Source organism: Falco punctatus, assembly GCF_963210335.1.
Source record: "Falco punctatus genome assembly, chromosome: 4".
Taxonomy (NCBI): Eukaryota; Metazoa; Chordata; class Aves; order Falconiformes; family Falconidae; genus Falco; species Falco punctatus.
In genome coordinates, this window is record NC_137583.1 from 30,225,660 (window position 1) to 30,242,258 (window position 16,599).

The window sequence follows — 16,599 nt, forward strand, 5'->3', positions numbered from 1 at the left end:
TCCCTCAGTGAGCTTCTGACATGTCTGATCTATCATGGAAAAAAACCCCATGCTGCAGTATACATACAGCAGACATTATGCAACCATTTATCTCAGTGCTGAAGCAGGTGTGGTGTCACACATACGAGACAATCAGTCAGCAGCTTCCCTTCGTCTTCAGCAAAATCTTCATTCCCTCACTGCATTTAGCATTTCTTCCTTCTGAACCTTCTTGCTGCTTCACATGCTTCCCATGCTGGCTGACACATATTGTCTTCCTGCCATCTTCCTACATCTTCCCTGGGCCCTCAAGTATGTTACTTGCTTATTTTTTTGCAGCTGTGCCATTGTCTGATACAACACTTCCAACATCTTTCTTTTTCACAGAGAAAGTTCTTCCTCCAGAACTTAATGAAATCTGCTGAAGTTGGAAATCTGCTGAAAGCTGGAAAGTGAACAGCTTTCTCTCTCTCTCTTCTATTATCTCATGCTTTGTTTTTAATTCCAGCCTGGTTGAAGATGACAACGACAGCTTTGGATATGATGCTTTGGAGCTAGATGGTAAGCAAGAGGACATTGTGTATATAGTTTAACTATGTGATCTATGTGATTAGCTCACCAGCTACAGATTCTGTTAAATAATCAACTCCTGGTCTGAATAAGATGGGACACAGTCTGAGAAAAAAATCAAGTCAGTTTATCATAAGAGGAAAACAAAGGGTCAGCTGGTGGTGAGAACAAGAAAGTAGGTATTCCCAAAGAAGTAAGTGGCAGAAGAAGGAGAAAATAGATGGAGGGTGCTTGGCTGAGGTTTGCAGATTGGTAAGAAGACCTCCAGCCTCAAAATGAGGCAAGCATCAAATTTGCAGGGGAAAGAGTAAAGAAGACAGAGCCAGACTCTTCTCAGTGCTACCCAATGAAAGGAGAAGAAGCAATGGGCATGGACTAAAGAACAAGCAATTCCATTTAAACAGGGGGGAAAAAAAGCTTTTTTACTGTGAGTGGTCACTGGAACAGGGTTGTCCAGAGAGGTGGACTAGTCACCATCCTCGGAGATATTCAAAACCCAACTGAAAATATCCTGAGCAATCTCCTCTAGCCAATCCTCCTTTGAGTAAAGGGTTTGACTAGACAGTCTCCAGAGGTCCCTTCCAACTTGCTGTTCTGTAGGAGCGATCAGGTAGGTCCAGTAAGCAGGACTGACTTTCCTTGCCATGGCCTGTGAACATGAATCATGCCTCTGAATCAGGAATTTCCCCTTTCAGCTTTGGCTGGGATCAATCAAACATTCATTTTCTCCTTTTCCACTGTTTTCATTCTATCTAGGACTCATTTTCTTTCTTGTTACTCTTTCCAGATGACAGTCATGACAGGCAGTCACATGGAGCTCCTTCAGTGCACTCTTCCTCTTCTTCTCATCAGTCGGAAGGCCTGGATGCCTATGAGCTTGAGCATGTCAACTCCATATTCAGAAAGTTCTCCCTGGAAAGGTATTTGAGATGCCAGTTCACCTACCTTAGAGTCTGAGGGAAAAGGCTATTATGGTAGAGGTCCTCCATTTATCTATTAGTTGCTGAAGATATCATGGCAGGAATATGATGTCACAAGTTATTTGACACAAATATCTCATAATACTGTGCTAAGTCTTTACTTCTCTATGTCAGCAGCAGTATAACATGTTATTTTGGAGCCCTTTCATATCCTGTAAACCAGTGGAGGTCATCCTAAAACTTCAAGGCAGACAAAATGTTCTAGAAGCTTAGATTTATCCTTGTGATCTTGTTATCTCGCTGCCACAGGTTGCTAGGTGAGGTATTATTTATTATACATCTGAGTTAGTCAGTCATGTCTGGGCACCTGAAGCTATCCAGGTGCTCTTCTCCAGAACTTAGGCAGTAATGAGAAGGATTTCTTTTAGAGTCCTTAGATCCTAGTGCTTTGATAACACTTAAAGTTTATTTATATGTCTCATTTATCATGCATGCATTTAACTCTGTAGCAGTAGCTAAAAGCTGGGATAACTAACTGTTGCTTCCTTCCATGAACACAGACCATTTCGTCCCTCTGTCACATCTGTTGGTCGCATTAGAAACTCCTGCCATACTATCCAGCGTGTAACACTGAATGGAGACAGTCTCAATTCAGAAATCACTCTGGTTGGAGGTAATGACAAAGGCAGCTTTATTAGCTCTGTCAAGACAGGATCACTTGCAGAGAAAGCAGGCCTTCGCGAGGGACACCAAATCCTACTGGTGAGCAGAAAATAATCAACAGTATTGGATATCTGTCTACCTGCATGCACACCCACTCACCACAATACTTTCCTTTGTTTCTTCTTTCATCTTTTATTAATGACAAAGTATTATGACTCATCCAGAAGAAAATCTGCTATTAACTATGAAAACAGAGAAAATAGTATTTGCGGTCATTCAACACACAGAGACACTTTCGCACTTCACGGTAGTTCTGTATGGAAGAGATCAGAGCAACTGATGCTTTCTTTAATGCTGTGTTGTGTAGTACAGCCCCTCTGAAAAGACTAGAATGAGATTTGCTGTCAACTTCCTAGTACTTGCCTGCCTGAAAGGAAGTTGATGCTACTCAGCTTAGCATGATGCCTCCTAAACCATTCTTTAGAGTGGCCTATCTTGGGACTGGACATGTTATGAGCAAAAATGGATACAGCTGGGATGTGAATGGGAAGAAGGGGCTGCACAGCTGCATAAGTGTCCCTGGCATCACATAAGCAGGAGTGAGACGGTGCTTCTGCTGAGTTGCTTCTTGCTTAGTTTTCTCTCCATTGCCAATGTTCCCAAACCATTTTCCTGTTAAAATGTCTCCAAGGGGGGAAAAAAAACCCTACAATTTCTATTCCTGCACTACTTACTGCTGAGAAGCCTGTGATTGTCAAAGAGCTGCAGTTCTGTTGACTGCTAGCATTCATAATTTGAGAGAAAAGAAATTAAATAATTAGAATGTAATCTGCATCCTGATAGCAAAGTATCTTCATTGTTTAATCAGAAAAAGATTATGCTGCTTTAAAAAAAATGGTATAATTGACTCAGAGATTGAACCTGCACTGGAGAGTAATATTTCTTTCATATCTAGTTGGAGGGCTGCATTAAAGGGGAAAATCAGAGTGTTCCGTTGGATACTTGCACAAAGGAAGAAGTTCACTGGACAATTCAGAGGTGCAGTGGTCCAGTGACACTCCAGTATAAATCAAACCATGAAGGTAAGACCAAAAGTATTTCTCATCTCAAATAGGCCCAAGTCTATTATACTAACTCATCTGGATGAGAATGACAGAACCAGAATATCCTTTGTATTGGTATAAATCTGAAGCATGCCACTGATGTTAATTATAGCTGCTTTGTGTAACTGCTCCAGCTTTTAGCTTTGCAACCGAGAACAAAAAAAAAGCCCATATGCTTGTCACTACAGGACTCTGAAGGATTTGCATGGTGGGCCAATATCAAGCTGATTTTTATGTACAGTTTTCTGTAATACAGCGTGGTGAGCTGAATCATCTTTATCCAGCTGAAGTCAATTTAGCATTTACCTGATGGAGTTGCCCTGTTTATTACCTTTGTGGCTTTATCTTATCTTTAACAGCTAGAGTTCATGTGTGGTGAGCAGAGTTTGATTTTAGTGTTCACGGCCTGTAATGATAATTTCAGGTTATGGATCAAAAATTACATTCCAAAATCCATTTTTTACTGGTGTATATAAATTTGCAGGGGTTTTGGTTTTTTTTAATGCTGGTTAGAGAATTTCAGCTGCATAGATCACACAGGAAGTGATGTCTTTGATTTTCTTTGATGTTTTCAAAGGTAGGAAAGACTATTGCAATTTTTTTTGAGCACCACTTAACTGCAGATAAAGCATGTTATAGATAGTGGGAGTGCCAATTAAAGCTAATAATAAAGGGAATAGCTTGTCATTAAAACTGGTGGCAGAACTCAAGCTGTACTTACAGGACAGAGCTATAGCTGTGTCTGCACCTTTGCTGCAAAGTTCTGTGTTTCACAGGTTATGTGTGGAGTACTGAAGGACTTACCTAAAATAGCATTATAATGAGAATATTCTCACCGATTCTGATACCAGCAGCATAAGCTTTTTCTGAATCATTGTTCCATTAGTGTCTTTAAGGTGTAGGCCCGTAACCTTGTAACTAGTGTAACTAGCACTCTGGAAGTGTAAACCCTCTTGGAGGAGTCTCAGAAATGTGTGCCATGTGCTTCTCCCAGAGGGTGCCCAGGAATGCAGCAGTACTGAGGCCTGACCAGCAGCAATCACGCTTCACCCCTTCCCTCCCTGCTGCAGGTTACCGGAAACTGCTCTCAGAACTGGAAGAAGGGCTGATCACATCAGGGGACTCATTTCATATCCGCTTGAACCTGAACATCTCCAGTCAGCTGGACTGCTGTTCCCTGTCAGTGAAATGTGATGAGATTGTTCATATTCTTGACACCATGTACCAGGGAAGGTGTGAGTGGCTGTGTGCCAGAGTTGATCCATTTACCGACAGGGACCTGGAAATGGGGACCATTCCCAGCTACAGCAGGTGAGTGTAGCGCTGAGTGACCACGACTGAGAGCAGTGGTTCTGTAAATGGGGAAATTAATAACTGCTGTAAGAAAAGAGGTATATGTCTTAATTTTTTAGTTAAGGCCTGGTGATGTTAAACTTTATGAGCTATAAAGCTTTACAAAGGAGACTCCAGATGTTGCCTGAAAGAATAATGTGGCCTTCTCAAAATGTATCATAGGAAAATATGCCATGGAGATTCTTTAATCCTGAACTCACTGCAGTCCTGCTCATTATTTTGTTCCTGCATTTACTGTGTGGTTCAGTCAGTCCTCACTGCTATTCCTATTTAATCTTTTCTGTAGGCTCAGACCCACTGCAACCCAGCTTTCTTCTGAGTGGTTTCAAAGATATCTTGATCTATGTGATTCCACCCTTTCTTTCAGAGCCCAGCAACTTCTTTTGGTGAAGCTGCAGCGGTTGATGCACAGAGGAAGCAAAGATGAGACAGAAAGCTCATATAACACTCTTCGGGCACTCCGGGTAAGTATCTACAAACAAGGTCTTTTTAACACCCAAAACTCCAATGCTACTTGTTGTTCATTACGTTAATTTTACAGAAAGTCCTGTTTACGCTCTATGTATGTTTTGATTGTGCCAGGCAATGGGCACCTTATGTTTGCTTTAAATTACATTCTCCCTGGCAATGGACCTAGCACTATTAATCCTTCCAGCTATGAGGGAGTGCACTTTAAAGTCTAATATCTGTTCTGTGTCTTAGTTAGTCCCTTTCATTCTTCTCTGCCTGTAAGTCTCGAATGCATCTTCATATCCACATGAGGAAGAAGCTGTGTGCTTGGAGTTAATAATCAAAATAATTTCTCTCCTACTGTGAATAAGCATCTAATCCACAGAGCTATCATTGTCCCGTGTTAGAAAGACCTGTCTCTTCCAACCTACATGCTATGGAGAGAAGTGGGATTTTCAGGTCTTCACAAACAACAGCCCTGCCAATTTCTCCTTTTCCCTCAGGGAAAGTAATTTGATTTTTCTTTGTTTAGACCCAAGGATTCCATCTTTACATAATTACAAACTAACTTCCTGGTCTGTTAGTTACCATAAGCCTGGGAGACATATGCTTCTAACATTTGCAGAGACACTATAGCCAGTGTTTTTACTCGATTTCAATCAAGGTTAAGTGTCATGCATTCCTTCTGTGCTACTGTCCCCGCTGATCAAAGGGACAGAGATCACTGGCAGAGATGCTAGTGAAAGAAAAAGCTTTGCATACTATTTCTTGGTGCAGAAATTGCCTCTTTCATAAGCTGTGAAGAGCAGCTCTCCTGCGGAGTGCAGAAGAGGAGAGTAACAGAAGCAGTGTTTCTCGGCATAGGCCATGCAATGTCTGCAGTTCGCTTAGAGTAGTGTATTTGGGATAGATATCAATCAATCAATGTCCTTTTTGTTGGAAATATAAAACATCTGCTTTTGCTTCTTCTGTTTCTGGAATGCTGTGATTTAAGAAAAAAAAAGAAGGAGGGAAAGAAAAACTCCTGTTATTTTTCACTAGAATACATTGCAGCCAGAGGAGCCTGCCCCACAGAACGACCCAAAAGCCAGCCCTCGCCTATCCAGAGCAAGCTTTCTTTTGGGCCAAATATTACAGGTAATAAAGGTCAAACGCTCAATGCAATGTCTGAAATAGTGGGACTGAACAGCAGGTATTCTCAGGCTAACCTAATTTCCCCAGAAACTCCACCTCAGGTATAGAAGTTGTATTGGGATTTATTCCTATAAAAAAGAGATTTAATATATGGAACAGATGAATGGGTTGTGTTTTCTAACTGCTTTTGAGACACGGTGTGTTTTCTTTTAAGTGCGTGCCTTCCATTACTGATGCAGCTTGATGAATCAAACATGTCTGCCATTAGAGGCTGAAATGTGTTGTGCTCGAACCGTAAGGATAAATCCATTGGACTAGACCAAATCCCCCAGTCTCTGTGAGATAAGGTTCCATCATAAAACGGTCCTTTAATTGTAGCTCATTGACTCTGAGGGTGACAGAGACTGTAGGTGAAAGACAAAGTCTTATGAACGTGGTTGTGAAGGTTAGCAAATATACAGGAGGAGGAATTAATATTTGGATAGAGGAATAGTAGGGTGGATGAGGAATGAAAGCCTGAAGCCTATTTCTCAGTGTAAAAATGTGCCATTTGGGAAGTTTTAAGTCTTTCTGGTACAGGAAAGAAGAGGCAGAGTTTTGGGTATAAGCTGTGATACATTTGTGCAAATACTCAAGAGGGTGTATGTTACTCTGCGGTGGAGCATCAGTGCTTGTACTGGTGATAGCAGTTTGCTCTGCAAAGAAAAAAACATGCCGCTTAAGAGCAGAGAACAAAATAAGAAATCCCAAAGGGGATTAACAAAAGCTCTGAATCAGATCTATGATATTTAAAGAGCCTTAGAATTCAGTCAACAGACCCATGGAGTCTTGTCTTTGATAGACATAGGTAATTCAGATCTTGTAGATAACCACTGTGGGCTGATGAATACATGGGAGAATAAAGAATGTAAGAAATGAGGGTCAAATCTCTTTGTTCACCTTTTCAGTTTGTCAGTAGGTCTGAAAACAAATACAAGCGTATGAATAGCAATGAGCGAGTCCGTATCGTCACTGGCTGGCCCTCTGGTCTGGCACGGACCTCATCTGAAGCAAAGAAGCTGTCGCCTGATAAAATGGAAGGTATGGATATAAAATAGTAATAGCTTTTACAGACATGGCATTGATATAAAGGTCTACATAAAGGTCTACATAACAGCATGGCTATGAAAAATGTCATAGGTCTTTACTATTGCAAAAATTCAAAAGCATTTGCAACCAAAACTGATTTTACTAAAACTGCTTGGGGCACTGAGCCTTCATGAGCAAGTTTAGGATGCTGAAACTTCCTGTTTGGTTGGCAGTTCTTCCTAAGGTGCTTTCTTGCTCTTTGTTCAAAAATGTAATTCAAACGCTTAATTCAAAGTAAGTCAAGCTAACAAGCAGAAAGATTCTCCAAGCAAGTGTCCTGTTAAACCATGAAATAATCTCTTGAAAGCAAAAGGCACTTGATTTAGACACTATTTAGTATTAGATTGGACATCAAACTACAGGCTGTACAGTAAAGACAACCCTGGCAAAAGAGAAAGGAGGACCAGGATGACTAAGCCTTCATTTCTAGTTCGTGTGTTTCTCCTTCTTTTTCTCCAAATACTGATGGAGAGGAAACCAGAAGATAAATGTCTTGTTCTTTACTCAGATTTGGATTCCGAAAGTGAAATTAATAAGAGGCTCAGCCTGATCCCTTATAGCTTGGTGAGACCAATCCACTGTGAGCGCAGGCGCCCCGTACTTTTTACCCCCACCATGCTTGCCAAGACCTTGGTACAGAAGCTTCTCAACTCTGGAGGTGCCCTGGAATTCAACATATGCAAGCCAGGTAATGGATAAAGGAGGACCATGACTGTTAACCCTCACTGGTGGAAACATGAACTTATATATGTATGCACACACAGGGACATGCATATGTGATAGTTGCTTGAGGTACTTCAAGTCACATCAGAGTGATGTGTACCTATAAATCCTGGAGTTTGAGAACATCTGAGATACTTTAATGTTTTTGAGACAGCCATTGCACATGGTTATGAGATTCTGTGTCTATGAATATTTTCCATGTGTATGCTGTGTGGTTGCTAGGATGCCCCTCAGAGACTGAAATGCTGCAAGTGCTCTTTCTGTTTGCATACTGTTTGCATACTGCATATCTAGGCAATGTGAAATTTTGATTAATTTGTTTCTAGTATTTGTTATTATGAGGAATATCTTCCCTAAAGCAACTTTAGGTTTCTATCTCATCCAAGGCTGTGAAGATTGTGCATTTGATCTACTCAAAAGACTGATTTTCTTCCATGCTAAGTATTTACTATTAAAGCAATATGCAGTACCGTGATTGCTGTAGGGCAAGATTGTATACAACACAGCATTAAACATAGCTGACGTTTCATTTTTACACTAATATTGAATACCAACCGCATAGCATGCAGTCCTACAGTTATCCAGACAGAGAAACTGAAAAGTTAAGTATTATAATAAATATCCCTTGTCTTGCAACATAAAACAAAAGCTTTGATGTAGAGCTGCAATTCACAAGGGGGCCAGTATCACACATTGCAACCTAAGCCAAATTTTTCGAAACTTTAAACACAAATGTTGGAACACTAAATCCTTGTTTTAGGAGCCTATACTGAAGAGACCTTTTTTTTTAGCACTTCTCAGCATCCTCCAGCCCTGAAACGTTACTACATAACATTAGGTGCTGGAATTGTATTTACTGTTTTAATTTAATGCCTTCATAGTGTTGTAGCAATTGCCCAAGGACTCATTGGTGCAGGATATAGCTGAGATGCTCAGCTGTGATCAGATTAGGCTTTAATTGAATTCAATGGAAGAAATGAGGCAGCTGTTAAGACAATTCATTGCTCGTCTTCTTTCCCTGAACCATCCTTACATCCAATGTGAAGTACTATGGGATAGTTTTCAAAGTGTTCTGCTGTAATCCTGATTTTGTCCTCATCCACATCTCTTTCCAGATATTGTAACAAAGGAAGAGTTCTTAAGGAAGCAAAGAATGGAGACTATCATCTTCAGCAGAGAAAAGAATCTGAACACATATGAATGTATAGTACCTGCCAATATCGAGGCTGTCACTGCCAAGGTGCTTAGAGTACTCTGTATCCCTTTGATAGGCTGTCTGGGAATGTCTGCAATGTGTGTTTCTTCTTGAATAGGAGACTGACCAATTTACAGTTGCGTGTTCTCTTTCTTGCCCACCTTCATTCTCAGATTTGTATTTATTTCCCAAAATGGCTTTTACTTGTGCTCTGACTTTCCCTTTTCTTTTTCATCCTCAGCCATATCCTCTTATATTCTTGCTCATTCCCTGTGATGACCCACATTGATGCAACAAAATATCCTTTTATTTTGTATGCTTCATCCCTTATTCATTTCCTTTTCATACCATAAGTATATATGGATGTGTGAGAGAGTAAAAGATACAAGGACCTAGACAAAAGAAAGGATAGCCTGAAACAGAGACAGGGGTGTACAGGACAAAGATAACAATGTTGAAGACAGAGATCTTGTATCAAGTAGAGTAGATTTGATGCACAGCATGGAAAAAATTAGAATTAAAGTGATGGTTTTTTCTCTCACAAGTAGTTGCAGTAGATGTTCCTTCTGCACAAAGAGCAAGTGTGTGTGTTTATGCATATATGTAAAACTGGTATTTTATACTTTTCATCTTTAGAACAGTCCATTTCTATTTTAAACCTCTTCAGAAAGCTATTAAGCTCAGCTGTTATTTGACTGACTAGTTTTAAACCAGTAGGAGGAGTATGGACTTTAAATGTATATTTGATTAAAAGGTTTTAAATCAGTACAATGGTAAATGAAGAGCTTTTCAGCTGACCCTATAAGGTATGGATACCTTTATCTCGACATTCCACAGCAGTGAATGTTCCTTTGTGACACTGTTATGACTTTGTTTTTAGAACAAGCATTGTCTCCTCGAAGCTGGAATAAGCTGCACAAAGGATTTAATCAAAGCCAAGATATATCCTATTGTTCTCTTTATCAGAGTCTCAGAGAAAAACATCAAGAGGTTCAGGTAACGTATCAAACCTTTTGCATATTTGATATTCTGTCTTATTCAGTGAATAATTCTCAAATCCAATAATGTTCTCACTGAGAGAAATAAACCTCTTCATCTGGTGCTTCTATGTGCACTATTTCCTCCCGTGACTCCTCCCTGAAATCTTACAACCAGAGAAAGTAGGAATTCCCCAAATCTAGCACCCTTTCACTGTCACTGATAGCAATGAGCATTGTGGGAGGATAAGACCAAAGAATATGCAGTTTTCTCCATGCTCAGCACTCCCACAGCATTTCTTAAGGTAATGCCAGCGGGAAGAGGAAAGGTCATAAACACTTGCACTCTCCTTTCATTCAATCCTCTTAAATTGTTTCCCCATAGCAAATATTTTTCCTTGGGGGCAGCACAGAGGTAAGGGGAGGATAGACTGGGAGTAGCTGTATTCTCCACTGCTTTTATGGCTTGTATATTGTCAGCAGAAAATAAATTCTTGATGGGACAAATGGGACAAAAATGACAAAAAGACATTTTTTTTGGTCTGCTCATTTGATACAGGAAACTACTGCCAAAGCCGGAGACCGAAGATGAGTTTTTACGTATGTGCCGTCTGAAGGAGAAAGAACTGGAAGCACTGCCATGTCTTTATGCCTCTGTAGAGGCAGATGCATGGAGCAGTATCGAAGATCTTATCCGAACAATAAAAGACAAGATCGGAGAAGAGCAGCGTAAAACCATCTGGATAGATGAGGATCAGCTATAAAAAACAATCAGTAAAATGGAGCTCTTTGGTGACAAAAGGACATATCCAGGTGGAGCAGGGGCTTGCAGAATTCTCCGATTAGGTGCCCAGTGCTCTGTCCTGTTTCACCCTTGCTGGCTGGGGACTTCCTGCTGGCAGAATGCATGTATGGAATGGAACTGGAGCTGTGTGGAACAGCCAATGTCTCTGGTGCTGGGGATCTAGGATGTGGATCAGACCACAGCCACCACCACAGCTTCTGACCCACCAGCATCTCTTAAAGGATAGCAGCTGTTTAACATGGGAAAAGGACAAAGATCTTGAGAGGGAGCTTGGGGTAATTTATTATGTTAAAAATTTGGCTCATTGAAAATTTCTGATGAGACCAGATAAGTGGAATCTAAGAGGAATAAAGCACGGGGACTGGGCTAAAGGATATGCGACCCTAAGGTGAGATTCCTAACATAGCCAATTAAGGAAGCTGGAGGCTGGTTGGTAGCAACAGCAACACTACCACTGATGGCCGTGGCAGCTCTGTAGCCCTGTTTCTCCATAACCGTTTTAATCATAAGAGAAGAAAATAGCTATAATTCCTGGCATTAATTAAAAAGACATTTCCCCCTTCCTTTTTAAACCCCAGTTTTATTTAACAGTTTTGCAGATTTCCTTTGTAGTCCTGGTACTTACAGGAAAATAGACTCCACTGTCCCAGTGGTACATCAGATCTTTCCAGGTCTGCCAACCTTTCATTTAGTTTATCCCTGCCTCTGCATTGTATTCATTTGTACATCTCTCAGTTTTTAACATTTTTCACTTGTGGAAAATACCATGGTGCCTTCTCCAGACAACAAGTTTCTCTGTTTCTCTACTGAAATCTGTATTTCTCTACAACATCATCACCTGCCAACATGCCCACTCTCAACAGGAGGGACTGTTTTGAGAAGAAGAAAAGGAGAACTTCATAAGCCAATAATCACTGTGAGCCATTCAGTCCTTGACCTCTCTGCCATGACTGACAGCAAGGAGACCAGCAAGCATCACACTGTGCTGTGGCCAAGAAGGATAATGTTTTCAAAAGTGTGTACATGACTTAGAAGACCACATCCCACTTCCAAAAGCACTTAACTCCTCAGAGAGTTTAAGTTCTACTGATAATGAGTGGGACTTAGACTCCTAAATCTTTTCAGTCTTCTAAAATTTTCCCTCTATACATTAGAGACTGTATTGAGACTGCCAAATTGATTCAATAAAACTGACCAGATAATAATGACTTGCACAATTGCTGATCTGAAATGTAATAAAAATTGACCTACAGACAAAGAGTTGTACGTCCCATTATCCTTAGATCCTTCATTCCTTGTCACATCCCTCCCTTTTAAGATGCACTTAGTAACAAATTTACCTTTGCTTCTGTGTGCATCCCCAGTCCCCCATCTAGGTGCTTCAGGCTGACATGCAGCAGCTGGCAATAAAAAGACAAACAGAATTCAAGCAAAACATCTAGCCTGGTTGCCCTCACTAGATTAACTGCTATGTTGTCTTTGCAATGAGCTTCTGATGCTGTGGGTGTCTCTCAGGTAGGTTGGGTCAGTTCGTGTTGGCTTGTGTGATTGTGCTTTTCTGCTCTTCTCTTTTATGCACATCATTTTTTAACTCATGATGTCTTCTGAAAGTCATTTATGTCACTTTACATTTAATTTCCGCTGCTCTGTTTCTCAAATTATTAATGTTTGAAAGGCTGTTCATAGCTAGCATTTCTTATAGAATAGCTCTTTACCTGCCCAATGCCATCTGTTTGGGCTGAGCAAGCAGGGGGACACTACTATTTGCAATCTCTTTACAAAGTACAGGCTGCATACACAATCTGCAACTCCCTCCAGGGCAAAGAATAACAACCAGTTGGGGTATATAAAGAGCAAATTGGATGATTCTTCAGAGATCCTCTGTAGCTCAAGCAGAAATAAGAAAGTATCTGTTGGAAAAGCTAAGCCTTCAGGAGCATTTTGAATTCATTCCTAATGTCCTGATAACGCAACCTTGTGTAACAGCTGCCTGTGGTTTGTTCCTGCCCCTCTTGTGATAGCTTTTGAGTCCACAGCTGAGCAATGGGAGGGACTGTAAGAACATTTCTCAGCTGCTTCAGCAAAAAGTTCAGCCAGGTCAGCGTCAGATCCCTTCAGGAGCAACCAGCTGACTGCTCACCGGACAGAAATCATAGGATGTCCACGTCCCACTGGCTGTGCCACAGGGATCGGTAACATCTGGTGGAATGGCTAGAACAGATGGCTAGTGGGGCGGAGGGGATGGAGTATCTCAGATTGCCATGGTTGTTTTTGCAGTGATCTTCTTTCACTACAGCTTTATTTCTGAGCCCTCTTTACATGGACAACAGCTTTGGATGTGATTTATCTCACTTAACTTTAGACATAAGAAAGGTATATGCCAAAGTCTAAAGGAGGTTCCTTTTACAATGAATAGAGATACAGCTCCAAAGAGCTATTTGTCTACCTTACTGTAGATGGCTATCTAAGGGTGAGATGAATTGCCCTCTGAACCATCTGGGTTTTTTCATGGACTATAGAATGAAACTAGAAAATTAGCCTGGGCTTTAGCATTTAGCTTTTTGATCTGTAATTTGGGACAGCTAAACCACCTTATAGGAAAAGTCAAACAAGAGATTGTGGCTGAAAACAAGATGAGATCTAATTATTTCTGTGAAACAAGAGAGGGGTAATACATGGAACAGACTTTTCTTCTTGGTATCAGAGTACACCTCCTGTAAACTCCCAGCTCTGTGGATAATATAAGGCATTGTGGTTATCTACTGATATGTTGCAAAGCCACCGGTCTCTTGTTAAGTGAAGTTCATTGTCAGAGCCATGTGCCGTAGCCTGCATAACCTTCATCTCTCTTTGACTCAGTAGAGAAGCACTGAAAATTATATTCCCCCTTGAGTTCTGCATGTGAACTCAAAGAGCAAATCTATAGCTGGAGTATGAGTTGCAGAAATGCATCAGAGCAAAAGGAGCCATTATCATTTACACTAGCTGAGGATTTACACTACGCTACACTTCTGATCTAGATCCAAATGTTGTCCATCTAAACTAGAAAAAAATAACCTCTGTATCTTTTGAAATATATTCAAGTCTACAGGCTTAAAAAGAGGCCATGAATTTCCCTAAATGTCAGTGTTGGAATCAGGGTGGATTCCAAGTCCTGAACTGGTAGATTTGAAGTGCAAATTTGGAACTCGGGCTGCAGACCATTGCAGCATTGTTCATTCCGCTAAGCCTCACTTGTGAGATATTGCTTTAATCTACCAACCACTTCCCTCCTCACATATACATCCACTATACACAAACCTGGGCTCCTCATCACATATACAGATGCCACCTAGGCATAGCCAGCTTCAGTAGTGATTGTATGGTTGGAAAACTGGAAGCGATGATTAAGAGAACAACGTGGAAATTGGAAATGTTGTAAATAGTTATTGTAAACAGTATAACAACTGAACCTAAAGCAGACTCAGCCTGACCACATCAAAGTGTAAAGATGTGACAAGTTTTATGGTGGATTATTGAGTGGTTTTGTATTGTTAGATAGCACTTGGTATAAGATTTGTGATCAACTACTAGACTTGCAGCTGCCACTGAAATTCAGATAAATTCTCTAACTCAGTCTAATAGAGGGAGAAATTCAAGCTGCAGACCCAAGTTTGAACTGGGTGCCATGTGTGGACACCAGAGTTCAGACCAAACTGCATGACAGACACATCTGGATACCTGCTGTATCCGTCTAAGGTAAGCAACCTTTATTTAAAAAAAATATAAATATTTATTTTAAAAAATATATAAAATGATAAAAAACCCAACCCATTTTAAACTCAAATCACTCAAGGTTTTTAATTGAAGTCTGGGAACATTTCTCAGCAATTTGTATTTTAAGTTAGAAATGAGCTACAGGAAGTCCGGGCAATTGCCCTATATTTGGTATGCTACTTTTTCTGTAAAATGGTGTAAAGCATAGAATAATAACAACCTTTCAAAATGTATTATTGGAAACCTACTTCTTTCCTTTAAGAGCCCACAATATCTTGTTGAGAATTTTTAGATATAGATTGTTCTTTGCAAAATGTTGCTGAAAAATTGGCCACAAGAAAATGCAATTGGAAATTTTTTCAATGGAATATTTTCTGTTAGAAAAATGTATTTTCATCCAAATCAATTGTCTATGGAAATGTTTCCACTCTAACATTTTGGGGGTTTAAAAATTTAAAGTATTTCAATAATACTGAAGCAGTCCTTTTCAATATTTCACATGCTTTCAATCTTTTACCTAAAAACATTTTTTGGTTTTAATTTTTTATTTTTACAGTTGAAATAGTTTTACAAGTCTACATTTAAACATTTGATTTGATTGAAACAGTTGTTGAAGAAAATTTTGTATGTTATGTTTATATCCTACAAAATAATGGAAGTAATGGCTATAGCTACCAAATGTGGTATAATGTCTATGATCATGAGAAAAAATCAAACTGAACCTGGCTTTGCATTTTGTTTAACTCCACTGCTAAAATGATGTATTATATAAGTCAGTATCATGCAGTTCAGCACATTGGGGAATTGTTGCAGGTAAAAATTTCATGCAAACTTTATTACACAGAATTTTATATTCCTTTGAATCAGAATTCTGGCTGGAGGCTAAGCTGTCAATCGGTCTGTCTGCAGCACAGACAGCTCTGGCAGCACAATTTGCAAGGGAGTGTGAACACACACAAAGCAGACTTTTGCCTATGAACTTTAAGTGGAGATAGTTGCCAAAGCTGGAAAAATGCCTGTAAACCTGTTAGAGGTTTCTGTATTCTTTTATGCCAAGCTACTTTCATGGCCAAGGGTTTGAAAACTGTAGCAAGGATGGAGTCAGAGAGACACTATTCAGGTAGACTGACCAGCTCTGGGGGGTTCAGACTGTGTGAACCCTGGGGCTGTCACACCGGTTACAGCACTGCATGAATGCATAAGGCTGAGATGTTCAAGCACCAGTTTTTATGCTGTCCCCTGGAGACTGGAAAAGCAAGACACAGGGGTTTGGGACTTACAGGAGAGCAACACTCTAAGATTTTGTAATTATTTGAATTGAGTATTCCAAATCATTTGGCATTAATCAGCTTATACTCTGAAGCCTATCAAATGTGTTCCCCTTTGGTGCAGTTTCTATCTCCCTTGCTCTCATTCAGTCCTGAGAACTGAGTAGTATAGCACTATTTTGTGCTATCTACCATTAGGTCTCTTCTCCCAGATAAGAAGCGACAGGATGAGAGGAAATGGCCTCAAGTTGTGCCAGGAGAAGTTTAGATTGGATATTAGGAAAAAATTCTTCACAGATAGGGTGGTCAAATACTGTAAGAGGCTGCCCAGGGAGGTGGTGCAATCACCATTCTTCAAGTGTTTAAAAAACATGTAGATGCGGTGCTTAGGGATGTGGTCTAGCGGTAAACTTGGCAGTGCTGGGTTAATGATGGGACTTGATGATCTCGGAGGTCTTTTTTCAACCTAAATGATTCTATAATTTAGAAGTGCACAAGATTTCAACTAAGAGATTGTGATTCCTTTCTTGTAAGTTACTTAGTTTTCCCCATTTCTCCCGCTTGCTCGGTTTCCA

At 40.2% G+C, this 16,599-nt stretch overlaps 1 protein-coding gene across 2 annotated transcripts in view; it reads left to right on the top strand.

The window, feature by feature from the left end:
* Positions 1-12,258, top strand: part of CARD11 (caspase recruitment domain family member 11) — a 46,902-nt gene extending 34,644 nt beyond the window's left edge. For both annotated transcript variants that reach the window (XM_080382374.1, XM_080382373.1), the window contains 12 exons: positions 488-540; positions 1,337-1,469; positions 2,030-2,231; positions 3,088-3,214; positions 4,306-4,546; positions 4,956-5,052; positions 6,080-6,175; positions 7,120-7,252; positions 7,809-7,988; positions 9,139-9,263; positions 10,099-10,214; positions 10,755-12,258. In XM_080382374.1, coding sequence (XP_080238500.1) covers positions 488-540; positions 1,337-1,469; positions 2,030-2,231; positions 3,088-3,214; positions 4,306-4,546; positions 4,956-5,052; positions 6,080-6,175; positions 7,120-7,252; positions 7,809-7,988; positions 9,139-9,263; positions 10,099-10,214; positions 10,755-10,959 — 1,708 coding nt within the window. In that variant the 3' untranslated portion in view covers positions 10,960-12,258. The remainder of the gene's footprint in view (positions 1-487; positions 541-1,336; positions 1,470-2,029; positions 2,232-3,087; positions 3,215-4,305; positions 4,547-4,955; positions 5,053-6,079; positions 6,176-7,119; positions 7,253-7,808; positions 7,989-9,138; positions 9,264-10,098; positions 10,215-10,754) is intronic.
* The last annotated feature ends 4,341 nt before the right edge of the window (positions 12,259-16,599 follow it).